We start from the raw sequence: 23,193 nt of genomic DNA, 5'->3' as shown, positions 1-23,193 counted from the left end.
TTAAGGTCTGTCTCTGTTGATTTAATGTTCACATATCAAAAGTACCAGTAGTATCGATACGTGGTAGGATGGGCACTTTAAGCTAAGAGCTAGTCGATGTTTGCTTGTAACTATTCAAAAGTTATTCACAGATCATCAAACTATCCATATTTGAGCACCTCGTCCTACCCATTGACTCCTGGTCTGGCTCTGGTCTGGTTTATTACATCAGTTTGTTGCCGTAGTCAAGTTAAATACAACCTGGGTGGACACGGTTCGTTTTATTTTGAAAGTCATTGGGCATTTTAGATGGTTTCTGTGCACAACTTCCTGTCCAGCCTTACCAGTTTTTAATGAAACAGACACATAACAGCTCCACGGGGCCATCGTATCAGAATCAAAATACTTTATTGATCCCTGAGGGGAAATTTCATTCATTCATTCACCCAGCCTTACTCGGGCATGTGCGAGCTGAACTATAACGGCGCCAAAGAAGGCATTGAGTCCATGGTTGTGTGTGTGCCATGTGACTTCATGTGTATATGTAAGCCCATGGACTTCATCCCCACCCAGACCCAACAATGTCTCTGCCCTCACATAAACTTCAAACTTTAGCGGATTCTAAATATGAGAAAAAAAATCAGTTATTTTATTTTATTTTTATTATTTATTTATTTATTATTGGTGGCTTAAAAATATTACAGAGGAGGAGTGGTCCCCTTTGTTCCAGGCTGGGGATGGGGGTTATAGTCTCGCTTTGCTCTTTGTTTAATTTTATGTGTGTTTTTTTGTCTGTGTGCTTTAATACCTGCCTGTCATTAATAGATTTGAATAAAAATTATTTAGATTAATCGCTCAGGTTGAAAACTTTGATCAGTTTGTTAGCATTGCTCAAACACAGATATCATTTTACAGAGATAAATAAGCCGTGGTTGGATGACTGCATCATGTGCTCTGCCTTCTCTTGATTTCTGCTCTGCTGCGACCTCATTGGTCGATCCAGCCTGGACTACAGATGCTTGTTTTGTCCACACTGCACCAAAAACACCAACATTTTGTGCTGTGAGCATGTTGATCCACCTTATCTGAACCCAGAGAGGCTTAGACCTGGTGACAGCTGCTGCAGTGATGACTCCAATGCTCTCTGTCTCCCCCTGCAGGCAGGTGCTGGTGGTGCTCTCCCAGCTGGAAGGGAACGCCGGCTTCTCCATCACACACCGACTGGCTCACCGCAAAGCAGCCCAGGCCTCGCTGGGAGACTGGACCCCCACCAAGGCCACGCACAGCCCCCAGCTCACCCCAGACATCGACGGCCTGCACCGGCCGAGGCCGCTATGACCACCGCCCACACACTCGCACACACACACAGACTGTAGTCCAATAAAGTGTCAGACCACTGGAAAACGAGGCGAGGGGGGGCGGCGGTGTGTGCAGCCCTGAGACGTGGAGAGATGGATGATACACACCTGAATGTAAAGCATTATGGGGCAGGATTTCTGAGCTGCGACGCTCCATAAATGCTAAAGTCTCATCCGACCTTGCAGGATCTCTCCCTCGCCAAGCGGATGTGCCATGTCGGGATGAAATAAGGGAAGCGGGCTGGAAGCAGGCGGGACGTTTCTCAGCCCGGATCCAGTTCAGACTACTTCAAAGTTTTGGTACGAGCGCTGTACGTGGGACAGATGTCATCCCCTGCTTTCAGAGGAACAGGGTGGAGTGCCGTAACTACTGAGCCATTCCCCGGCCCACAGCCTATGAGCCAATCACCTGCGAGGATCAGACTTTAACCCTATAATGTCACAGAAACAGCTGATAGTAGGCGTCTTCAGGGGGAGTTTATCTCGCTGTACGGTACTTCAAATGAGCCAACCTCTTAAAGTCCTACATGTTTTTTTAATCCAACGATACACACGTCGGTCTTACGTGTTTGATACGCACGCCTTGTGTCCACTTTGTCCATATTTGTGTTTTCAAAGTTGTGGAAAAAGCCATTATTCACGTCGTACTGTGTCTCCACATCTCCAGCCCCCGTTTACCTCAGGACCAAGCCCCCGGGCCCAGATCTTCAGAAGTAATCTGATCAGATTAAAGCTGCACGGAAAACCCAGATCTTAAATCCAGGCCTAGATTAGCTCATCCCAGGATTAGGTTAGCTTTGATCCGAAAGATCAGGATTATCCAGATCACAACGGGAGTTGTACAGAAGCTAAAACACAAATAATGTTTAAAACATTCAAGACTTGTCAAACAAAACAGTGAATATTTGCACATGACCAAGATGATAGGTGCATGATCAAACAGGCGTAGAAATAAAAGTAGAAAATGAGTCATAAAAAAATAACCAATAAGATAAAAACATGAGTGAAACAGATGTGAGGACTTTGGCGCCCCCTGTGGACAAAGCTGATAATTCCTGAAAATCTGTTAAATTATCTTCATCCAGATTGAAACTTTTGCACGTCTGGGCCCTGATTTTGCAACGTTAACTTGAGTTTGTCTGATCTCAAACAGCTGCAGCAGCATTTCTGCATCCTGCAGCGCGTCTGTGATCAAACCGCGGCACATCGTAGTGGAAATCCCTCCTGCACGCTTCACTTCACTTCTCTAAAATTCACTCGTTGCTTTATTTTCCCTTCAGAGAAACAACCACTATAATAATTTCCCCCTTGTCTCCTTTTCACTTTAATTCATTTTCACTCAGCCTCAGTTTGGGGTCCAAACGCTGGAGGCGAGTCATTACTCGACCAGGTTTGTGGTTCCTCCCCTCAGGCGCGGCACGCTGGCTTTACTCTCACACTTCGCTTTATATCTTTACTCATAAATCCTCACTTGGGGAGCAACTTCCCGCTTCTGGATGGAATAAAGAGTGAGTTAACGCTGCGTCTTACACTCTTGTTTTGGTACTTGAAGGTCAGAGAGTGTGTGTGCGTCACGTTTTGGTTAGTGGTCAGTTTACGCTCGGGCGTCTCTAAGGGAAGCTGTTAAAACAGCTTCTTCGCTGCAGAGTTTACCTCAGGAGGTCAGGGACTGTGTTTTTGTTTGTTCGGGTGCAGCGCGAGTATCTGGGCCGCCCTCCCTCAAGAATACGCTGACGCCATGTTGGCAGCAGCGGCGCTATCCATGTGTAATGACAAATGAGTGTTTTGTCAGACTGAGTGCAGACATAACAGGAGAAAGAAGGGACCCCTGAGACGTGTTGTGACACTGAGTGGAGTTTAGTTTGGAAGCAGAGCATCTTTTTGTTTCAAAGGATGGTTCGCCTACAGCTGTGTTACCAAGCTCCCCTCTGCTTCCTTTTTCTAACTCTCCAGTGTAAGAAAGCCATTAATCCGAAACCACTTCTTTTTATCAGTCCACACATCCATGTTCGATCAAAGAGAAGGGAAAAGTCGTTTGGTACTGTGGAAACAGGATCCAGTGAGAGCCTGTCAGGAAACGTTGATGTCTCGCTTTCGTGTGGTACAAACTGGGACGCTAACAAAGTCTCTACAGCAAGCGTTCACGAGAATCGCTCTGAGGTTAGAGTAAATGTTCATTTTTAATGTCAGGATCATCCAGAGTTCAGCGACCTGTGTGTAAAGCTGGATGGCGTGACTCCAACGCCCCCTGCTGTACAAAAGTGAAGCCAAAATACTCGTTGCAATGGGTGCTTATATACTGTGTTTTTAATGACGTCAAAGCAGGGAGTAATGCTGCAGAAATCAGCTGGTAGAGCCACAACATTTAAGCCCCGCCCCTTCTGGTTACTAAAACACAAAGTTAAAGCTCCTGTTGGTAACTTTTCATGTTTTTTTTTTCTCATTTTAGCCAAAAATATGTCATAAATCTTTATCTTTTGGTTGCTAAATTCATCGTTCATTGTTTTTTTGGGTTTTTTTTTTAAAGAAAATTTTAGTTAAAGCTACTTCCTCGTACAAAAACACATATTTAAAGCTCCTGTTGGCAACTTTTCATATAGTTATATTTTCTTTTTTCTTATTTAAGGAAAAATATCTCATGAAACGTTATCTTTTGGTCGCTAAATTCATTGTTCAGTGAAAATGTTATTTTTTAGAAAACTTCACTTAAAGCTACTTATGAAGTTTGTGACACCTACCCTTTAAAGAGGGGTATCAAGCATTGGAGACATGTTAATCTTCCTCTTTAAGCTTGAAAATCTCATCAAAAGATGTATAATATTCAATTTCAATTGTTTCATTTTTATCCAAAAACTTCAGGCAGGAGCTTTAATTTTCAGATAAATGTGGTGTATCGAGCCACTTTAAAGCAGGGTAGTGATTTTTGTTTCAGTGTTGCAATTGGTGTTGACGTACTGTGCTAATGGTGACGTTAAAGCAAGGATTAATGCTGCAGAAATCAGCTGATAGAGCTGCAACATTTAAGCCCCACCCCTTCCTCGTACAAAAACACATTTTAAAGCTCCTGTTGGCAACTTTTCATATAGTTATATTTTCCTTTTTCTAATTTTAGCAAAAATGTCTCATAAAACTTTATCTTTTGGTCTTTAAATTCATTTTCAGTGTTTTGGGGTTTTATTTAGAAAATTTCAGTTAAAGCTACTTATGAAGTTTGTGACACCTACCCTTTAAAGAGGGGTAACAAGCATCGGAAACTTACTCAATCTTCCTCTTTTAGCTTTAAAATCTTATCGAAAGATATAAAAGATTAGGTTTAAGTTCTTTTATTTCTTAAAAAACTTCAGGCAGGAGCTTTAATTTACGGATAAATGTGGTTTATCGAGCCACTTTAAAGCAGGGTAGTGATTTTTGTTTCAGTGTGTTACCTAGCAAAGACAGGTGTCGTGTTTGGGAAAAGAAATTTCATCTGCACCTCTAAATTTTGACATTTTGATTTTGGCATGGGGAGCTTTAAGTGTTTTGGCTTCACTTTTGGAGCCGTGACGTCATCCATCTTTTCACACAGTCAGTCGTCCTCTCTGTCAAACAGCAGCACTGCGTCCCTGAGTGTGCGGTCTTACTCGTTGAAACCACTACAGCAGGTGGATGTTTCTGGGGTGAAACACGTCGCTGAATAAAAAAAAAAAAAACTGTAAATACATTTTCCAAAGAATCACAAACGTGTCACGACCACTTACAGATGTCCTGCATGAGCGTGTGTGTGATAACTCGTCTAATTTATTTGTCTAAGTGATCGCAGGATGATTTTATCAGAGGATTATTGTTGAATAATGAACTGACAGGAAGTGGAAGGTGACCATTTGCCTGACGTGAAGCGAAACCTGCACTGAAACACCTGCGATGACGCGGCGCCTCGTCAGCAGCCGTCGTTGCTGGATCACTTTACATGTTCATGAGATTTTTCTTCTTTTTTTAATCCTTTGTTTTCTGTCGTCCTGGCTCCAAACCCTCTTCTGTGAAGCTGTAGTGGTGACTCTACTGTGCGTCTTGGGCGCCCCCTGCTGTTTGAAGAAGCTGCAGCCTGATGCTAAAGAGCTGGTCATGAACTGACCAGTCACACACTCACACACACACACACACACACACACCGCCTTTCCTCTCTCCTTTCCTCCTTCCTCTGGCTCCTTTCTTCCTTGTAAATTGTACAGATGGCAAAATTAAGCCACAAAAGACTTAAAAAGAAAAAAAATCACTGACCCTTTTAAAAAAATGTAAAAATAAAGTATGATAGCAGAAAAAAAGAAACTTAATGCTGAAAAATGGAACTCTGATGAATGTGATATATATTTTATTGATCTTTTCTTGGGGGGAATATGAGTATATGTGTACAAAAATATGTATGTTTAATTTTCAATCTCAGGTTCCAATGGACCAAATAAATTTTTTTAAATTAAACCAAAACATCTGTTGTTTTTATTTGTTGTAGTTTTTTTTCTCAAACCAAAAAAGGCTTTTATAGGACGGCGTATTGGGGCCACTTAATGAAATTCAAAAAATTAAATTTTACGAAAAATTAAACAAGAAATTTTTGTGTTATTGAACTCAAAAATTTACTAGTATATAAAGTTGCAATTTTACGACTTTATAGACCAGTAAATTCAGATTTCTTAAAGATATATACGTGGCTTTGAACGTGACGGGACTTGTGACTTCATAAACCAGTAAATTTAAGACTTTTCAAGGTCTTAAATTTGTGACTTCATTAACTCATAAAATTTACTAGTTTATGAAGTCATATATTTTTCACTTCATGAACTTTATGAAATTTTTGAGTTTCCAAAGTCGTAATTACTTTAGTGGCTGTAATACGCCTTCGTACTTTTACATGTGTTTCCTGTGCAAAGACATGTTAATTATTAAGAAAAAAGTTTTATTAAAAATGTCCCAGGGGTAAACTTATCAATTCCACTAAATATTAATTTCGACCAATGATCAATTTCACAGTGGGTCATTTGTAAGGATGGGTACTTTTATAGGTACCGATCAAATTCTGTCAAAAGTACCTGGTACCAATTTACAGAAAATCAAAAGGTACCATGTTTAGGTACCTGAATGCATCACTGTGACTGCAAGGAAGTGGAAGAGTAGGCGATTTTCCATGCTAGACATGACCACAACATCGGAAGGTTATAAATTACAGAATACATTTGTTAAATTTAAAAAAATCTACTTCATTATTAAACAAATTGATTTTTTTTTTACCACGTACTGTATCGTTTCAAATATGAAAGGTACCCATCCCTAGTCAATTCGCTTAAGTTTCACTTTCATTTAATAGAGACAGTTAACAGGATCCATCATTTCATAACAGTTTTTGTGCTGATTGATTTCTCAAATGTTATGTTTGCTCTTCAAAATTAACACCAGAATACATGTTTGTGTTTATTTTCAGCATTATTTCTTCAAAATAATCATTGTTCAAAAACTATTCGAATAATTAACTTAGAGAAAATAACTGCCAACAGTAAGTCAAACTTGTTCCCAGTCAGGGTTGGACTCCGCCAGGGCTGCCCTTTGTCAACGATTCTGTTCATTACTTTTATGGACAGGATTCAGGGGGTCTCAGGATCCCATCCCTGCGGATGATGTGGTCCTGTTGGCCTCATCGAACACTGACCTCCAGCTCGCACTTGGGTGGTTTCCAGCTGAGCATGAAGCAGCCGGGATGAAGATCAGGACCTCTAAGTTTGAGGCCAAATTCCTCAGTCGATAAAAGGTGGACTGCCTGCTCCAGGTCTGGAGAGAGTCTTTGCTCCAAGTGGGAAAGTCAAAGTATCTCGAGGTCTTGTTCACTAGTGAGGGGAAAAAGGAGCGAGAGTTCGACAGACGGTTTGAGACGGCGTCGGCAGTGGTGTGGAAGCTATACCGGTCTGTTGAGCCAGAAGGCAAGGCTCTCAATTTACCAGTCAATCTACGTTCCAACCCTCACCTATGGCCAGAGATGATATCTCTCGACTGGCCTGGTAACACCTTGGTATCTCCCAAGAGGGGCTGGTGGAAGTGGCCAGGGACAGGAGCTATTGGTCTTCATCTATAGACGTTAAAAAGAACAAACTGTGAAGAAAAGGAGCAGAAATAACAATGTTGACTGTGTTAGCATCACTAAATTTATTTCTTACATATTCAAGAATTCATTAAATTGAGTTCAATCCAGGTAAATACTTTGCAAACAAGTATAAAATGAAGAAAAACAACCTGAAATGTTTATCTTTTTTTTCCACCATCTCCAGATCCAGCTGAATATACTCCTCTCTCATCGTATCGTTCATGTCCTCATCCTCCTCCCTCCTGTTCCTCCACCTCTCCTCCCCTTTCTCCCTTTTCTAAAATTGTACCTCTTCCTATCTCCCCCCTCCCCTCCCTTCGCCTCAGGCCGCTCTCCTCCCCACTCTGACCCCAGCAGACACACAGCAGAGGACTCCCTCCATCAGGAGCCGTCGATCACTCCTTATCCTGCCCTGAGAAGCAAGAAACCTCCAGAATCTTCTAGAAAGCACTCCTCTACTCATCTGGAAGCAAAGGTACGGCTGCTGAAAGACCCCCTCGGTGCCTCGGAGCGGGGAGTCTTCTTAATGCATGTGATAGTGCTGGAAGAGAGAGTGAGCATGCTAGAAACTTCACAGAGTCAAAAACCTGCCCTCTCCTGGGAAATCTGTTCCTTCCCAGCCCCCGTAGCTCCCCTGCTCCTCTGCAGATACCGGGGAACTAATTAGATATCGTCCTTTCAATTTTAGTCTGCAGACATGATAAGGCTGAAGCATTTCCCAGCAACACTTGGGATGAAATTGAAAAGATACAAGGTTACTGAACGTGGAGAGGAGGTTGCTGGAATAAGCTGCAAAAAAGGATAAACTCATCGAAATCACAGTAAACACTGCAAAAAACTGAGATCTTATCAAGTGTTTTTCTTATTTTAAGTAAAAAAATGTCTTATTATACTTGATATGAGCCACATTTACCTGGCTAGTCAAGAAAAATGTCTTGTTTCAAGTTATTCAAAGACAAAAATGAGGCCTGAGTTGTTAAGAAATAACTTGAAATAAAACATTTTTTACTGAAAATAAGACAAAAATACTTGATAAGATCTTAGTTTTTTGCAGTGTGGTCTTGTAAAATCTAAAGAAAGACTCAAGGAATCATGTGACTTCTAGAGACGTGTGTGCATGTGTGTGTGTGTGTGTGTGTGTGTGTGTGTGTGATGATCAAATTTCCCTGCCTTCTTATTTTTCCTCCTGTAAATAAATCACACGACGTGCAGGTGTCACAGACGAGGGGTCACGCCAGGTGGGAGGGGCTTTTTTTTCTGGGAGCAGATGAACGATGATGCAACTCTTAGAGCTTTTCTGAGATTTAGGTGTGTGTGTGTGTGTTTTTGTGTGTGTGTGGTTGGTTAAACCCCATGTTTGAGATAACACACAATGAGACAGGAGAGACTCTGTTATTTTATCTCTGCCGTCTCATCCCTGAAACAGTCAGATTGAAAATGCACAGAAGTTTCCTTTTGAGCGTGTGTGTGTGTGTGTGTGTGTGTGTGTGTACCTTCACGGTGTTATCATTGGTTCAGAAATAGCTTTTGTAGCTCCTGGCAGCCGTGATGCATTATCAAGGGTTGCATTTCAGACCCGGTGTGGAGTCTTCTCATAGCAGCTTAAATCTTCGTTGTGTCAGAGCAGCCGGGCTTTTCTGGGTCCTCGGGGTGCATAGTCCACATTGTTCAGAGAGGCTTAGGACCGTGTGTCCTTCCACCACGCTTCCAAGCCCAGCTTCTTCTCATTGGTCAGCTCTGACCTGCCCGGAGCGTCTGTTTTCCATCTGTCAGTGGTTTTGATATTCCTTCTTCAAAGACTCTAACATTAACTGTTTGTTTACTGATTCATGTTTCCATCAGGGGGAAGTTAAAGCCACAACATGACATCACAGATCCCTGCGCTCCCACAGTCGTACTCTCCAGGGACGGACAGCGTCTTCTCTGACCTGTCAGCGTTTCATTCTCTGGACTCAAACGTTCCCGGGCTGTCCAAGGTGATTCTGGACAAGCTCAAAATGAAGGATTATGGAGAATACAGGTAATAACTTCCCAACGCCATTAAAGTCATTCAGGAGCCACAAAATCAACTTAATCTTCAGAATGAAGACCATTAGGTGTATAAAATTACATACATAACACAAATCCAGTAAATAATTGTTAAAATGAGAAGTTTTTTTTGGACTGATGAAATTGTACATGAGATGTCTTAGTTTTTATTCTTTAATAATTTTTCAAACATATTCCAAAGATTTGAAATTTTGCAAAAAAAAAAAAGAAGAAAAAAAATGATTTTTTTGTTTTCCAAAAACAAAAAAATAGCTAATTATTATTATTTTTTATTTCAAAGCATTTAAAACAGTTCTTAAATTTTAAAATATATCTGTAAGGTCAAAAATGTGCAAAAGTTTTGAAATAGCAAAAAAAAAAAGAAATTAAAAAGGAAATAAAATTTCAGAAATAAAAAAAATAGAATTTCAAAAAAATTTCAAAAAATAGAAATTTTAAACAATTTGCAAATATTAAATGCAACAAATTTTTGAACTTAAAAAAGTTGCAGATTAAAATAAATAAAAAAACTGAATTTGCAAAAACCCCAGTTAAAATAATTTCAAATTTGCAAAAGAAGAAAAACATTTGTAGTTTCAAAAAAAAAAAAAAAAAGTAAAAAGAAAAAAAAGAAATTAAATTTCCAAAATTTGCAAGTCTTTAATTTTCTTTTATTTTCAAAGCATTAAAAATATATATATTTTTATTTTGAAATGGTCTTTAAATCGTAAAAAAAAAAATATAAATTTCAAAACTTGGCATATTCTAAAAATATAAATTTCATTAATTTGCAAAAAAATCTGAGGAAAAAAAATAAATTTCAAAAATTTACAAAAATTTCCAAAATATTGAAATTTCAAAAATTTGCAAAGATTTAAACTTTTATTTGAAGGTCGATGATATTGCTCAAATCATTCATTTTTGCTGTTTGCTAATGTCTTGCTGCATATCAAACATGTATACAAACATCTACACAGCTGCCCTATTTTTCAACTTGTTACAAGCAATTCAGGCTTCATTTATGTCTTTAAATAACTTGAAATAAGACATTTTTCTGTAGTGGTCAGGTGAATGTGGCTCATATTAAGTCTAAAAAGACATTTCTACTGAAAATAAGACAAAAACACTTGATAAGATTTCTGTGTTTTGCAGTGTTATCTTGAGTGTGTTGAGCTTGGTCAAATAAAGTGTCTGATCCAAACAGGGCTGCTCTGGAGGGACAAACCAAAGGAATCAAGTTCCAAAACTACAAGGAGCTGTTCCAGAAGATGGAGGAGACTTTCATGTTCTGCACCAGCTGCAACAAACTTCCCGAGCATCTCACCGAGGGACAGACACTGAAGCGCTGTGCGAAGTGAGTCCTAGTCCTCAAACTGATGTATGCAGGAACAGCCAATGAGCTGGGTCGACACTCAATGCTGAATGATTGACTGTATTCCTGTATTAACTCAGATTAACATCAATCAGAATATTCAGGCCTCTGAAACCTACACCCCCTCTCTGGTTAGCTCTATTATCGCCTGGTGCGGATGCTGCTTTGTCACTGTTGCCCAGTAGCTGTCATGAAGAAAGCGTTACCAGTTGGTGGTGGCAGATTCTGGGCGTCCAAGGTGAGGACAGCTCTGCTGAGGTGGACTTTAGCCAGTGGCAAATATAGCAGAGTGCCCTGACCATGATTCATCTCATGGCGACTCTGCAGCTTATCCTGAGTGGATTAATACAGATTATTACCGTCAACAAAACAGAGCTTTATACCAGAGTGTGAACAAACAGGCTGAGTTTTACTTCTTTCTGTTTTCAGAGTGTTGCAGGTTTACAATACAAACATCCAATTATTCATTAAGTAAACATGTATGACATATCAGCATAAAGACATGTTTTCGCTTAAGACAAAACAGCAATCTTATTATAACATTCTAAATAACAGAGCATCACATGACCAAAGACCATCTCTGACATCAGTACAATAAACAATATTAACTATGAGCAATATTAGCCATACATAAATACACGCAAGAATTAGAAGATGTATAAATTGTTTATATGCAAAATGTAAAAATTTAGATTGTTTTGTATAAGGAAAAAATGTATGTATGTATGTATATATATATATATATATATATATATATATATATATATATATATATATATATTTATATACAGAGAGAGAGAAAGAGAGAGATAAACAAGAATGTACAAGATGTATATATTGTTAATATATAATATGTAAAAATTGATATGGTTTTATATAAGGAAAAAATGTGTGTGTGTACATATATATGTATATATATATATATATATATATATATATATATATATATATATATATATATATATATATATATATATATATATATGTATATATATATATATATATATATATATATATATATATATATATATATATATATATATATATATATATATATATATATGTATATATATATATATATATATATATATATATATATATATATATATATATATATATATATATATAAGTATATATATATATAAGTATATATATATAAAGAGAGAGAGAGAGAAATAGAGAGAGAGAGAGGAATGTACAAGATGTATATATTTGTTTTTATATAATATGTAAAAATGTTTATGTTATATATAAGGGAAAAAATGTATATATTCATATGAATATATATATTTATAAATACACACATACACACACACACATATATACATATATATATATATATATATATATATATATATATATATATATATATATATATATATATATATATATATATATATATATATATATATATATATATATATTTATATATATAAATGCCTGAAAAGACAATTTTAGTAAATTAACTATTTAATTAATTAGTCAAATAAGTCAATAAATTAATAGATTCAATGAAATTAATTAACATAATAATAATTATAATAATGATAAAATTAAATAATAAAATAAAATGATACTTGTAGTAGAAACAGCCTGTGTTGTCCTGAATGATCGGTGGACCTTTGACTTTCCTTTTACTTTCTCTGAGTCACACACTGTCACACCCACGCACACACACACACACACACACACACACACACACACACACACACACACACACACACACACACACACACACACACACACACACACACACACTCACACACACACACACACACACACACACACACACACACACACACACACACACAGGATCTTAGATGCAGATTCCCTGAAAATTCCCAGCTGCCGTTCCTTCTCCAGACTCAGAACAGAACTGCTGACGAGTAAAACCCTGGTGAACTTGGACATCTGAGAATGACCACAACAGTGTTGTGTCATGACTTCCATCCCCGTTTTTACCCTCGTGCTGACTCGGCAGATTGTTCTCCTGCTTTTAAAGCCATCTGTGCTGAAGTGGAGGACAGTTGTTTTCTCTCTGTGGGGGGTCACGATGATGGAGTGGGAGCGTCTTCCTTCAGGAGGATTTAAACGTCTAAAGTGAGCTCTGACGGATCCTGTTTGCTGATAAATGCTCCCACTCAGGGATAGTCTCCCACGGCACCATGTGGTTAATCCAACACGTAAACGGCTTCCCAGTTTGTCAGCGCTGAAGCTGGATAAATGCTCGTAAACTCCAGTTTGTCGCCAGCTGTCGTCCAAAACAGGACAGAATCCATCCTGGGTCAGGAGATCTCATGTCGGGGATACATGTAAAGAGCTGGTTCATCTCAAATGTCACATGACATTAATGTCCCATCAGACATGCGACTGAATGGACTAAAAATAAAGATGCTATCTTAATGCACAGTTAATGATTTCTCCTGAGCTGTTTCTGAGTGAGTGATGAAAGCTGGTCTGAAACGAACACCAGGATCTATAAATACTTTTTAAAATGATGCTTACATTTGAATTTCTCCTGATTGATGGTTTCACACTGGACCTGAGGTGAGTGAGTGAATGGTTGAAACTTGAGACTTTTTCAGGCGTAAGAGTATGAAGTGGAAAGTTTACAACTTCCTGCTCCCTTCTGTTTTAACATCCAGTGTTGCCTCCCTCCTCTCACAGATGCTTGAATGTTTACTACTGCACCAAGGACTGCCAGAAAAAGGACTGGCCTCAGCACAAAAAGGTCTGTAAGCTGCTACGCCTGGTGGCCATCGATCGACTGTTGGAGTGGCTGCTCTTCACTGGTGAGGAATGAATGAAAACGTTTGTGAAACTGTCTCTGAAACTGGTTAACATGCAAGTTAACAGTTAGGAATCATGAATCAATCCTCAAAACTCCACAGGAGACCTCCCATTCCCCACCGAGAAGTGGTCCAAGTCCACTTCCCAGGTCAGGAACTGGGACGACTGGCTTCCCATGCAGGGGGACCTTTCGCCTCGCCTGGACACCATCCTGTCCGGCACCAACATGGCGACGCTTTGGAAGAACATCTGCAGACCCCGACCGGACGATTCGGACCTCAAAGAGTCTCTGTGGCGGATTCAGAGCGAGTTCCTCTCCCGCGTCCTCACAGTCGGGATGGCTGTGCAACAATTCAGCCTCAACCCGTACGCCAAACCCCTCACGATCCACATCGCAGGGGCTTCCCACAACGAGACCATGGGAGCCAGACTCACAGACTACGATGAACTGAACAAAATGTTCCCTGGACACGAGGGTATCGAGATCGTCATGGTGGGACCAGAGGTGGTGGACGGTCCCATCACAAGGCCTTCGCTCACGGCGTTTGGTCCGAGGCAGAGGGTCTACATCAGCACCTACAAGGGCCTGTACCATCAATTCTGGGAGGACGTCTTGGAGAAGGGGGAAGCAGCCAAACCAGATCTGGTGATAGGGTTTCATCCTGGTAAGTGTTCACGGTTTTACACCAGTCTTTGCTGTTTATTGCACATAGCAACACATAATGCCTAAAACAGGAAGATAACTACATCTACAAAAAGACTAATCTGGAAGAAAATACAGATTTTAATTCTGTGTGTATGGATTCATTTAACTGACAACGTGCTGGCTTAATATACATGTCTGATGTGTGGCAAGACATTAGCAAACAACGAAAATGATGAGTAAAGCAACATTATAGATGTTTCGTATCCAATTCAGGAATTCCTTTAAAAAATTTAAATTGTTTGAAAATTTATACTATTAAAATTATTTTAAAATTTTTGCAAATTTTTTGCAAATTTTGTGATTTTTTACTAAATTTTTTTGAAATATTTTTTCAATTTTTTCAAATTCTTATTTCGTTTTTAAATTAATTTTAAATCTCATATCATTCATTACTATCATTTTTTATTATTATTTTTATAATAATAATTATTATTTTATTTATTTATTATTATTATCATTATCATTATCATTATATTATTATTATTATTATTATATTTTATTATTATTATTATTATTATTATTATTATTATTATTATTATTATTATTATATTTTATTATTATTATTATTATTATTATTATTATTATTATTATTATTATTGCTTCAAATTTGGGGATTTTTTTTATTTAAAAAAATAAATATATTTCTTAAATCTCCAACATTTTTTTTTTCAATTTTTGTAGCACTCTGCTTTGAGATAATTTGAATATGAAGTGTTTTACAAATAAAGTGTATTTTCATTGTTATTATTATTTATTTCTTTATTTCTTTATTTTTAATTAAGGGGAATTTTTTAATTTAAAAACTTTATATATATATTTCTAAAATCTCAAATTTTTGCAAATTTTTAATTTTCAATTTTCTTTCATAGAAATATGAAATAAAACAGAAATATGTGAAGCCACAAAGGCAGCCATCTTGGCACTGCTGGAAATTGGCATGAGTGAGAGACAGGAAGCCAAAAAATCTCCAAGACAGACTTTCATCACACCAAGAAAAAGCAAGCCCAACTGGTACCAGCAAACTGCTAGTTGGTCTAGGCAGGAAACGTCTTGGAAATGTCTTTCTACCCCACGAAATGACCGTGCACTCATCCGTTCCTGTGTCAAAATCATCGTCAGACCTCCAGGGACCTTAGAAATGTCCAGAAATGTCACTTGTTCAGTAAGGATGGTTAGAAACCGACTTCTTGAAGCTGGTCTGAAGTCACACAGGGTAGCGAGAGGCAGAGGAAGACCCGGTTACTCTTTGATAGGAATCACAAGGATTGGACTGTTCATGGTTGGGTTGGATTCAGTTTAGAGTTGATGTCCACTCCAGCCAACTTCCTGCTTAGGAGGAGGCCTGGAGGAGCTGAAAAACCAGACTTTGGCTGTTTTTCAAACCACCTACTATACTAGCAATTCCTACTATTTTGGCCGAAATTCAGTCTGTAGTCGCCAGTACACGAAAAATTGCAAAACCTGCAAAACCTGCAAAACCTGCAGTGTGCCAAAAATCCCCGGATGTCCTACTGATCCAGGAAAATTTCTCAGCATATAACGGACCAGTCTACCTGGCATCCTGTCAATGCAGGTGACAGATTTCGGTAAATTACCTACATCTAGTGGAATGAGTCGGCATTACAACTACAATACAACAACACTAACGTTATACGGTCCATGAGATAGAGGTGAAGTGATGAGAAAGATACAACGGTAAATCTTGTGACTTCTAATTGTAGGATTGGTGTTTACTTCTACAAATTCATTAAAGCCCATGTTAAACATTAATTACCCTTTTTTAACCATACGTGGATTATACAGAAGTTTTGTTTTCATCAGCTGTAAAAATAAAAATCCAGATTTATTTTTAGTCAATGATATAACTTTTGGTGTAAGATAAGAAATCAAGAATAATGATTCTGCTTTGATATGATTAACAAAACAATTAAAATGCTGTTATCTGTCCATAGATTGTTTTGTATAGTTATGATGTGATGATCTTGAGCTGTTTCAGTCTGGGTGGGACCAGGTGAATGAACCAGGTCTCGTTCAGGGCTACTCTTGAAAACAGACTTCTTCCATCAGCTGGAAAACTCTTTCCTGACTCAAATGACTGGACTTTTCCAACAAGACAAAACCATGGAAAATGGCGAGGTATCAGCCCTTAAAGTTAACCTTCCAAAAAATGTACCTTGGGTTGAACCAGACGTTAAAATAAAGAAGAAACTGAAGAAATCAAGGATGGTCCGTGGCTGTATATTTACAGAAAGTGTGTCTACTTATGACTTAAAATAACTTGTAGAAAAACTATCTGAGGGTCAGAACAGCTCAAAAAGTGACTAAAATGTTCACAAATCTAAAAAACAAAATAGAAGCAAACAACTTTCCTCGACCTCCACAGAAACTTTTTGGAGCCACCGGTAAAGACCAGAGCGGTTCCTGCGACTAAAAATAGAAACTGCTCAGCCTAAGTGGTCAGCTGTCTTGGAGAAGCCGTGGCTCGTTGGTCGATTGGCTCTTTGAGAGAATGCAGCAGGTTGGAGACGCAGAGTTCTGAGATCTGGTCTGTTCATTAGTGCTGGACTTTTATTGGGGGTTTGGGTGATTAATGGGGGCGGCGGGGGGAGAGAGTTTGGCCTCTGGTTTCTGGACTCGTCGGTGAGCTCTCTGAAAGTGGCTCCAGTGAAATACAGGGGTTCCTCCTCTGAGACATGACAAACAACATGTTGACATCTGTCTTTTTTCATGTCCACTCTCACTAACAACCACCTCATTAAACCTCACCCCAACCTTACACCTTCCTAAGCCCTCACACTGAATCAGTTCTTTGACCCTTTGACCTGCAAAGCAGCAGCAAAGCCCCCAGCCCTCTCCTCACCAACAACCAGCAGCTCAGTTATCACTGCAGGCTCCATCGGAGCTAAATATACGGGAATCAGTCATCCTGAGAGTAAACTGCCTGAGTGCCTGGCTGCGTTTCATGCTGCAAAGCTGGCAGAGGACTGCATTATGGCACTGTTTAAGTGATTGGGGAGCAGGAAGCATGACGAAAGGAATAATAAAAGGAAGGTGTATGAAAGTCACAGGGGGGAAAGAACGACAGGGGAGGGCTGATGGAGAGCAATGAAAGCAGACATTTACCGCATCACACGGCGGCTGTTTTCCTCTTAAGTCAAACACGGGGTAGGGAGCTCAAATGATGCTTTAAAGTCAAACACTTTTCTAAGTTTTAGAGGGAGTGTAACAAAAACTGTAAACCACTAAAGCCACCACTCTACTTCACCTCCTACAACATCAACATGCACCTGTGACTAACCTCAAGTTTTACAGCCCTGGGAAGATAACTACATCTACAAAAAGACTAATCTGGAAGAAAATACAGATTTTAATTCTGTGTGGATGGATTCATTTAACTGACAATGTGCTGGCTTAATATACATGTCTGATGTGTGGCAAGACATTAGCAAACAACAAAAATGATGAGTAAAGCAACATTATAGATGTGTCGTATCCAATTCAGGAATTCCTTTAAAAAATTTAAAATGTTTGAAAATTTATATGATTTAAATTATTTTAAAATTTTTGCAAATTTTTTGACAATTTTATGATTTTTTACTAAATTTTTTTGATATATTTTTTCATTTTTTTCAAATTCTTATTTCGTTTTTAAATTAATTTTAAATCTCATATCATTCATTACTATCGTTTTTTATTATTATTTTTATAATTGTTATTATTATTTTATTTATTTATCATTATTATTATTATTATTATTATTATTATTATATTTTATTATTATTACTATATTTTATATTATTATTATTATTATTATTATTATTATTATTATTATTATTATTATTATTATTATTATTATTATTATTATATTTATTATTATTATTATTATTGCTTCAAATTTGGGGATTTTTTTTATTTAAAAAAAATATATATATTTCTAAAATCTCAATTTTTTGCAAAGTTTTAATTTTCAATTGTTTTCAAAGAAATAAACTATCACATCACATAAAGAATTGCATAAATAAATAAATTAATAAATCAATTAATCAATTTAAAAAAAAAACTTTTTGGTTTAGATAATTTTTCATTAGACTTTAACAATGAATAGAAATTTGTTCACTTTTCGGTCTTGAAGTAGCAGACCTCTGGACTGCAGCTTATCTTCCTCTATGGCTTTTCGCTGTGGCAGGTGTTTCCTTGACATGCCCCGATGGGTGCACGATGGGTGAGGGCCCGCTTATTGCCACTTGTGGCTTTAATTTCACATAATATTTCGTCACACCAGGAAGCAAAGACACTCCATCACCATTAACAGCATCTTTATCCACCATATGGCCCCAAATCTGCAGCGGAGCCAGGCGGTGTTTGCAGCCATTATGAGCGGGGCCCCGATGTGTCTTTGTCACCTTCTCTCCTGAAGGTCTACTTCACCCAAATGCTGCTAAATGTTTTATCATGATGAGAAGTGTAACCTCAGGGATGCTGGTATCGCAGCATACATTATTCAGATGAAATTCCTCCTTTCTGCAGCAGGAGAGTGATGTAGCAGGCGCTGGATAACATGATGCCATCTGGGCTGGTACTGGTCCTTACAGTCCTCTGCCTGGGTGCTAAAATCAACCTGTACCCATCCACACTCACACATACCCAGAGCAGCTGAACTTACACACTTCCTGTATCATATGTCACACATGCATAACTTCACACATGCACATATGCATTTAATCTCTGATAACGCTGATTTCTGTGGGGGCTTGGTGCTGTGAGGCATTGGGCAGTGCTCCGTGTGCTGCTCTCCTTCTGTTGAGTCGCCCGAGGACACTTAAGCTGGACGGATTTGTAGCATTTGTTGCTATGGTGGCTTGAACCTCAGTCATGTGGATGAAGGTCATGTTGCTCAGAAAAAAAAAATACAGACATAAACGAAAGTCAGGGGCAAAGTGACATCTGTCAGTTAATATGCTGCAGGATTACAGAGCAACCCAGCACCGACTCACTCCAACTACTGCTGCGAATGTCTGAAGCTGCGAGTTTGATTTCATCAAGCGTTTGTTGTTCAGATCATGTTTTCAGTGATTTTTGTTGCTTCAGTGGCTTGATTCACTTTGTCATTTTGACTGATGTCTTTGTTTAGTGTCAAGATGACAGGAAAGAGAAAGAGAGAGCAGACTCATCATGAGTAATCTGCTCCATCCTCCTGTCACCGAGGAGGAAGACTCGACTTTTTCTTCTGTCACTCACAGAAAACAGTCGTACTGAGGGAAGTAAACAGAAATGAGTGTAGTAATGACACTAGGTATGTCTAATGTTCATGATTTAATACATTTTAGTTCTACTGAGGCATTTGGTAATATCATTAATAATTGGCATAAAACTTCTGTAACTGTTTGAGTTTTGTGGATCAGAATGATGACATATCTAAAAAAAGAAGAAAAGAAACTTAGTAAAAGTACAAAATTGAGCAGCTAAAATATTGTTTACTTTGATGGCCTGGTAAAGTTAGTATGTGTCTGTGAACACTACGGTGGCCCTGAAGTGAAAATTATGAACAAAAATAAAATAAGATAAAATAAAATAAAATGGGGGAAAAACAACATAAAGACAATAAAGAGAACAAGAGAGAGAGAAAGAGAGAGAGAGAGAGAGAGAAAACATAAAGACAAAAAAAATACAAACAAAAAAGAAAGCGTAAAAACAAAAGGCAAAATGTAAGCAAGAAAGAGAAAACAGAAACACACAAAAAAATAAAACAAACACAAAATTAAAGATACAAATAAAAAACAAACAAAAAAAGGAAAATGTAAACATGAACTAAAATTTGCATGGAAAAGAAAAACATAAACACAACACAAAAAAGAAAATCTATACACTAAAAAAATGTTAACGCAAAAATTTAAACACCAAAAAGGAGAAAAATAAAACAAAAAAAATAAAATATAAACACAAAATATTTCAACGCAAAAATAAAATTAAACACAAAAAGAAAATTAAAACACAAAAAATTAAAATGATAACACAAAGAGGATAGCAAATACACAAAAATTAAAAGTGTAAACACAAAAAAGAAAATACAAAAAAAAACATAAACACAAAAAGGAAAACATAAACATGAAATTGAAAATGCACATGGAAAAGAAAAACATAAACACAACACAAAAAAGAAAATTTAAACACTTAAAAAAATGTTAACGCAAAAATTTAAACACCAAAAAGAAAAAAAAGAACAAAAAAATGAAAATATAAACACAAAATATTTCAACGTAAAAATAGAAGTAAACACAAAAAGAAAATTCAAACACAAAAAAATAAAAATGATAACACAAAGAGGATGGCAAATACACAGAAATTAAAAGTGTAAACACAAAAAAGAAAATACAAAAAAAACATAAACTCAAAAAGGAAAATGTAAACATGAAATTGAAAATACACACGGAAAAGAAAAACATAAAAACAAAAAAATGTAAACACAAAAAAGAAAATTGCAAACAAAAAAAAAGTGAAAACAAGATATAAAACATTAAAACAAAAAAAGAATGTGTGAGAAAACGTGAGCATTTTTTTTTCTTTTTTCCTGTTGTTGCAATTTGCACTTCAGGGCTACCTTAAAGCGTTAATATTAGCGTCCTGTAGGTATAAACTTTAGCGTTTAGCAGGATTCTAGCACACCTTTAATTATTTTAAGAACAATGTAACATATGTTTCAGTACCTGCACCTTTGTTTTAATGACTTATGTGTTTTATTTTCTTATTCATTCCTGCACCTCCTTTTATGTACAGCACTTTGTTTCAGCTGTGGTTGTTTTAACGTGCTTTACAAATAGTTGAGTAGAGTTTTAGAGTGGTTTAAAAATGTCTTATTGTAATAACATGTGCTTGTGTGTGTTTCTCCAGGTTTCCATGCTAACCAGGGGCTAATCGAGGGCTGGCTGCCCACTCTGCTCCTGCTCAGAGACTTTGACATCCCCTCATTCTTCACCGTGTACAAGTGAGTCACTGTAAATCTGAAATATACTCCTTATACATTAAAAAGTGAGATAATAACATCCCTTCGAGAAACACTAAATGTTTTAAGTTCTTTGTGCCAGAGGGACTCATTATCCCAGCTCTGCCATCTGCCATCCAGAGCGCCTTAAAAAAAGGAAATGCCTCCTCCTCCTCTGAAACCTTCAGATCAAATCTCTGCCCCCTCAGTGGTATAACTGTTGTGCATCATCAAATTAGACCTGGTCTCTCAACTCCTCACCGACCTGACCTCCTCATCACCGTCCTCCGTCTCAGCGCAGTTATCGCTGCCCACAAACCCAGATCACACCACTTCTCAGTCTTCACACTCCATCCCTCTGGAGGCAAATATCACTTTCCTGTTTGTACAAAGGCCAAGATGGAGACCGTAATTATTTCTCCTGCTGCAGGCGCTCGCAGCAAACTCCCCCTGTGGGCTGTAACTTGATGATGTAGCAAACTTTAAACTGTTTTCTTGTGGGTGGATGTTAAAAATAAGTCTAGGAGCGCTTGTTTCATCTCCCCTCAGTTGACGAGGACAATAAAACTTTACAGACCAGATTAACAGATTCTGTGGCTCTGTCTTTGTCTCTGAACAGCGAGATGGAGCTCCAGCGCTCGCTGCAGATCCTGCTGGAGTTAGAGATGCACATCCTGGACAGCGGGCCCAATCCGTTCGCCTCGCAGAAACCAGAGCAGGTCCAGTCCTCCCCGAACACCACCCCGGTCTACTGCAGCTCCCACTACATCCGCTTCCAGGGACTGCTGCCTCAAGAGGAGAATTTACAAGATGTTTAAGGAGACAAGTGCTGGAAATGAAGGAAATAACATCCTCATTGAGCCTCTGACGCCCTTACAGGACTTTTTTTGTTTCTTTTTTAAGAGATGAACACCTGACTCATGGAGCTAACACTCAAATTTGGATCATCAAATATAAACCACGACTTCACTGCACATCACGCTCCATCCCTTCATTTCTGGAGCTATCAAATGATGAGACTTCGTGGAGAAATGTCTCATTATTCAGCCTGATGGCACCCGAGGGCAGCAGCCCAGAACAAAGCTCTGGTTTTTTGATATAAAGGTCCTTGGGTGTACATACGTAATGAGACCAAAATCTGTTCTGTCACCGTTCACAAGTGTCTCGCTATTTTTTTTCTTTTCTTAAATACATGATGAGATCAAATGTATGTCAACTTGACTGGATTCCAGGTGAATTTTTGTTGATTTGTTTATTGTTTCTCCCAAAACAGTCATATGATCAATTTAGAATCACCAAAAGTAGAATTAAAATTAAAACAGACCACAGCCAGCGCATTTTCTCCGTCTTTAATATTAAAGAGACCAGAATGTTTTATTAACCACTTCTTTTTGCTTAAATCACTGAGATATTTGATTCCATGACACTGATTTCTAAGAGTCCTTTAGCGAGGTTAAAACTCCCGACAAAACTTGTGTGCCTCACTTCCTGATTGAGGTTTCTACAAGACTCTCACCTCCTGTTGAACATTAAATTTGATTGACAACGGTTTAATCACTTTTTTCAGTTCATTTATGTTGATGCAAGTGTGTTTTTTAACCACTACTTAATGAGAAAAGAAGAAAAACGCTTATGAAGAATAAAGGTTGAAATGCCAAAAGTCAGCATGTGGCGGAGAATCCTGTTTTCTAAAAAGTCTAGCAGCGATAGCTTCAGTAAAGTGATTAATGTGGAAAAAGAAATAAAAAATAATGTCTCTAACTATGTCTAGACCAGGGGTCTGCAATGTTTACTTTCAAAAGAGCCAGAAAATTTACTTAATCTCCACACTAAAGCTTTAAAAATAGTGTAAAAAATTATTTTAATAATTACAAT

The 23,193-nt window shown here is 37.8% G+C and overlaps 2 protein-coding genes across 4 annotated transcripts in view; both read left to right on the top strand.

Moving 5' to 3' along the window:
* The window catches only part of capn15 (calpain 15), a 67,576-nt gene extending 61,813 nt beyond the window's left edge, over positions 1-5,763 (top strand). For all 3 annotated transcript variants that reach the window (XM_074662890.1, XM_074662889.1, XM_074662888.1), the window contains one exon: positions 1,140-5,763. In XM_074662890.1, coding sequence (XP_074518991.1) covers positions 1,140-1,317 — 178 coding nt within the window. In that variant the 3' untranslated portion in view covers positions 1,318-5,763. The remainder of the gene's footprint in view (positions 1-1,139) is intronic.
* Positions 5,764-7,817: 2,054 nt separating this feature from the next.
* On the top strand, positions 7,818-22,271 carry LOC141785425 (putative protein MSS51 homolog, mitochondrial). Its single transcript, XM_074663752.1, has 7 exons — positions 7,818-7,918; positions 9,286-9,463; positions 10,676-10,825; positions 13,511-13,635; positions 13,735-14,298; positions 21,228-21,321; positions 21,938-22,271. Exons 2-7 carry the CDS (start codon positions 9,306-9,308, stop codon positions 22,134-22,136), a joined length of 1,290 nt encoding a protein of 429 aa, XP_074519853.1. The 5' UTR covers positions 7,818-7,918; positions 9,286-9,305; the 3' UTR covers positions 22,137-22,271.
* The last annotated feature ends 922 nt before the right edge of the window (positions 22,272-23,193 follow it).

Source organism: Halichoeres trimaculatus, unplaced genomic scaffold, assembly GCF_033239565.1.
Source record: "Halichoeres trimaculatus isolate MK-OKI-2021-1 unplaced genomic scaffold, fHalTri1.1 fHalTri1_scaffold_23, whole genome shotgun sequence".
NCBI classification, from domain to species: domain Eukaryota; kingdom Metazoa; phylum Chordata; class Actinopteri; order Labriformes; family Labridae; genus Halichoeres; species Halichoeres trimaculatus.
This window is presented reverse-complemented; position numbering and strand designations above follow the sequence as displayed.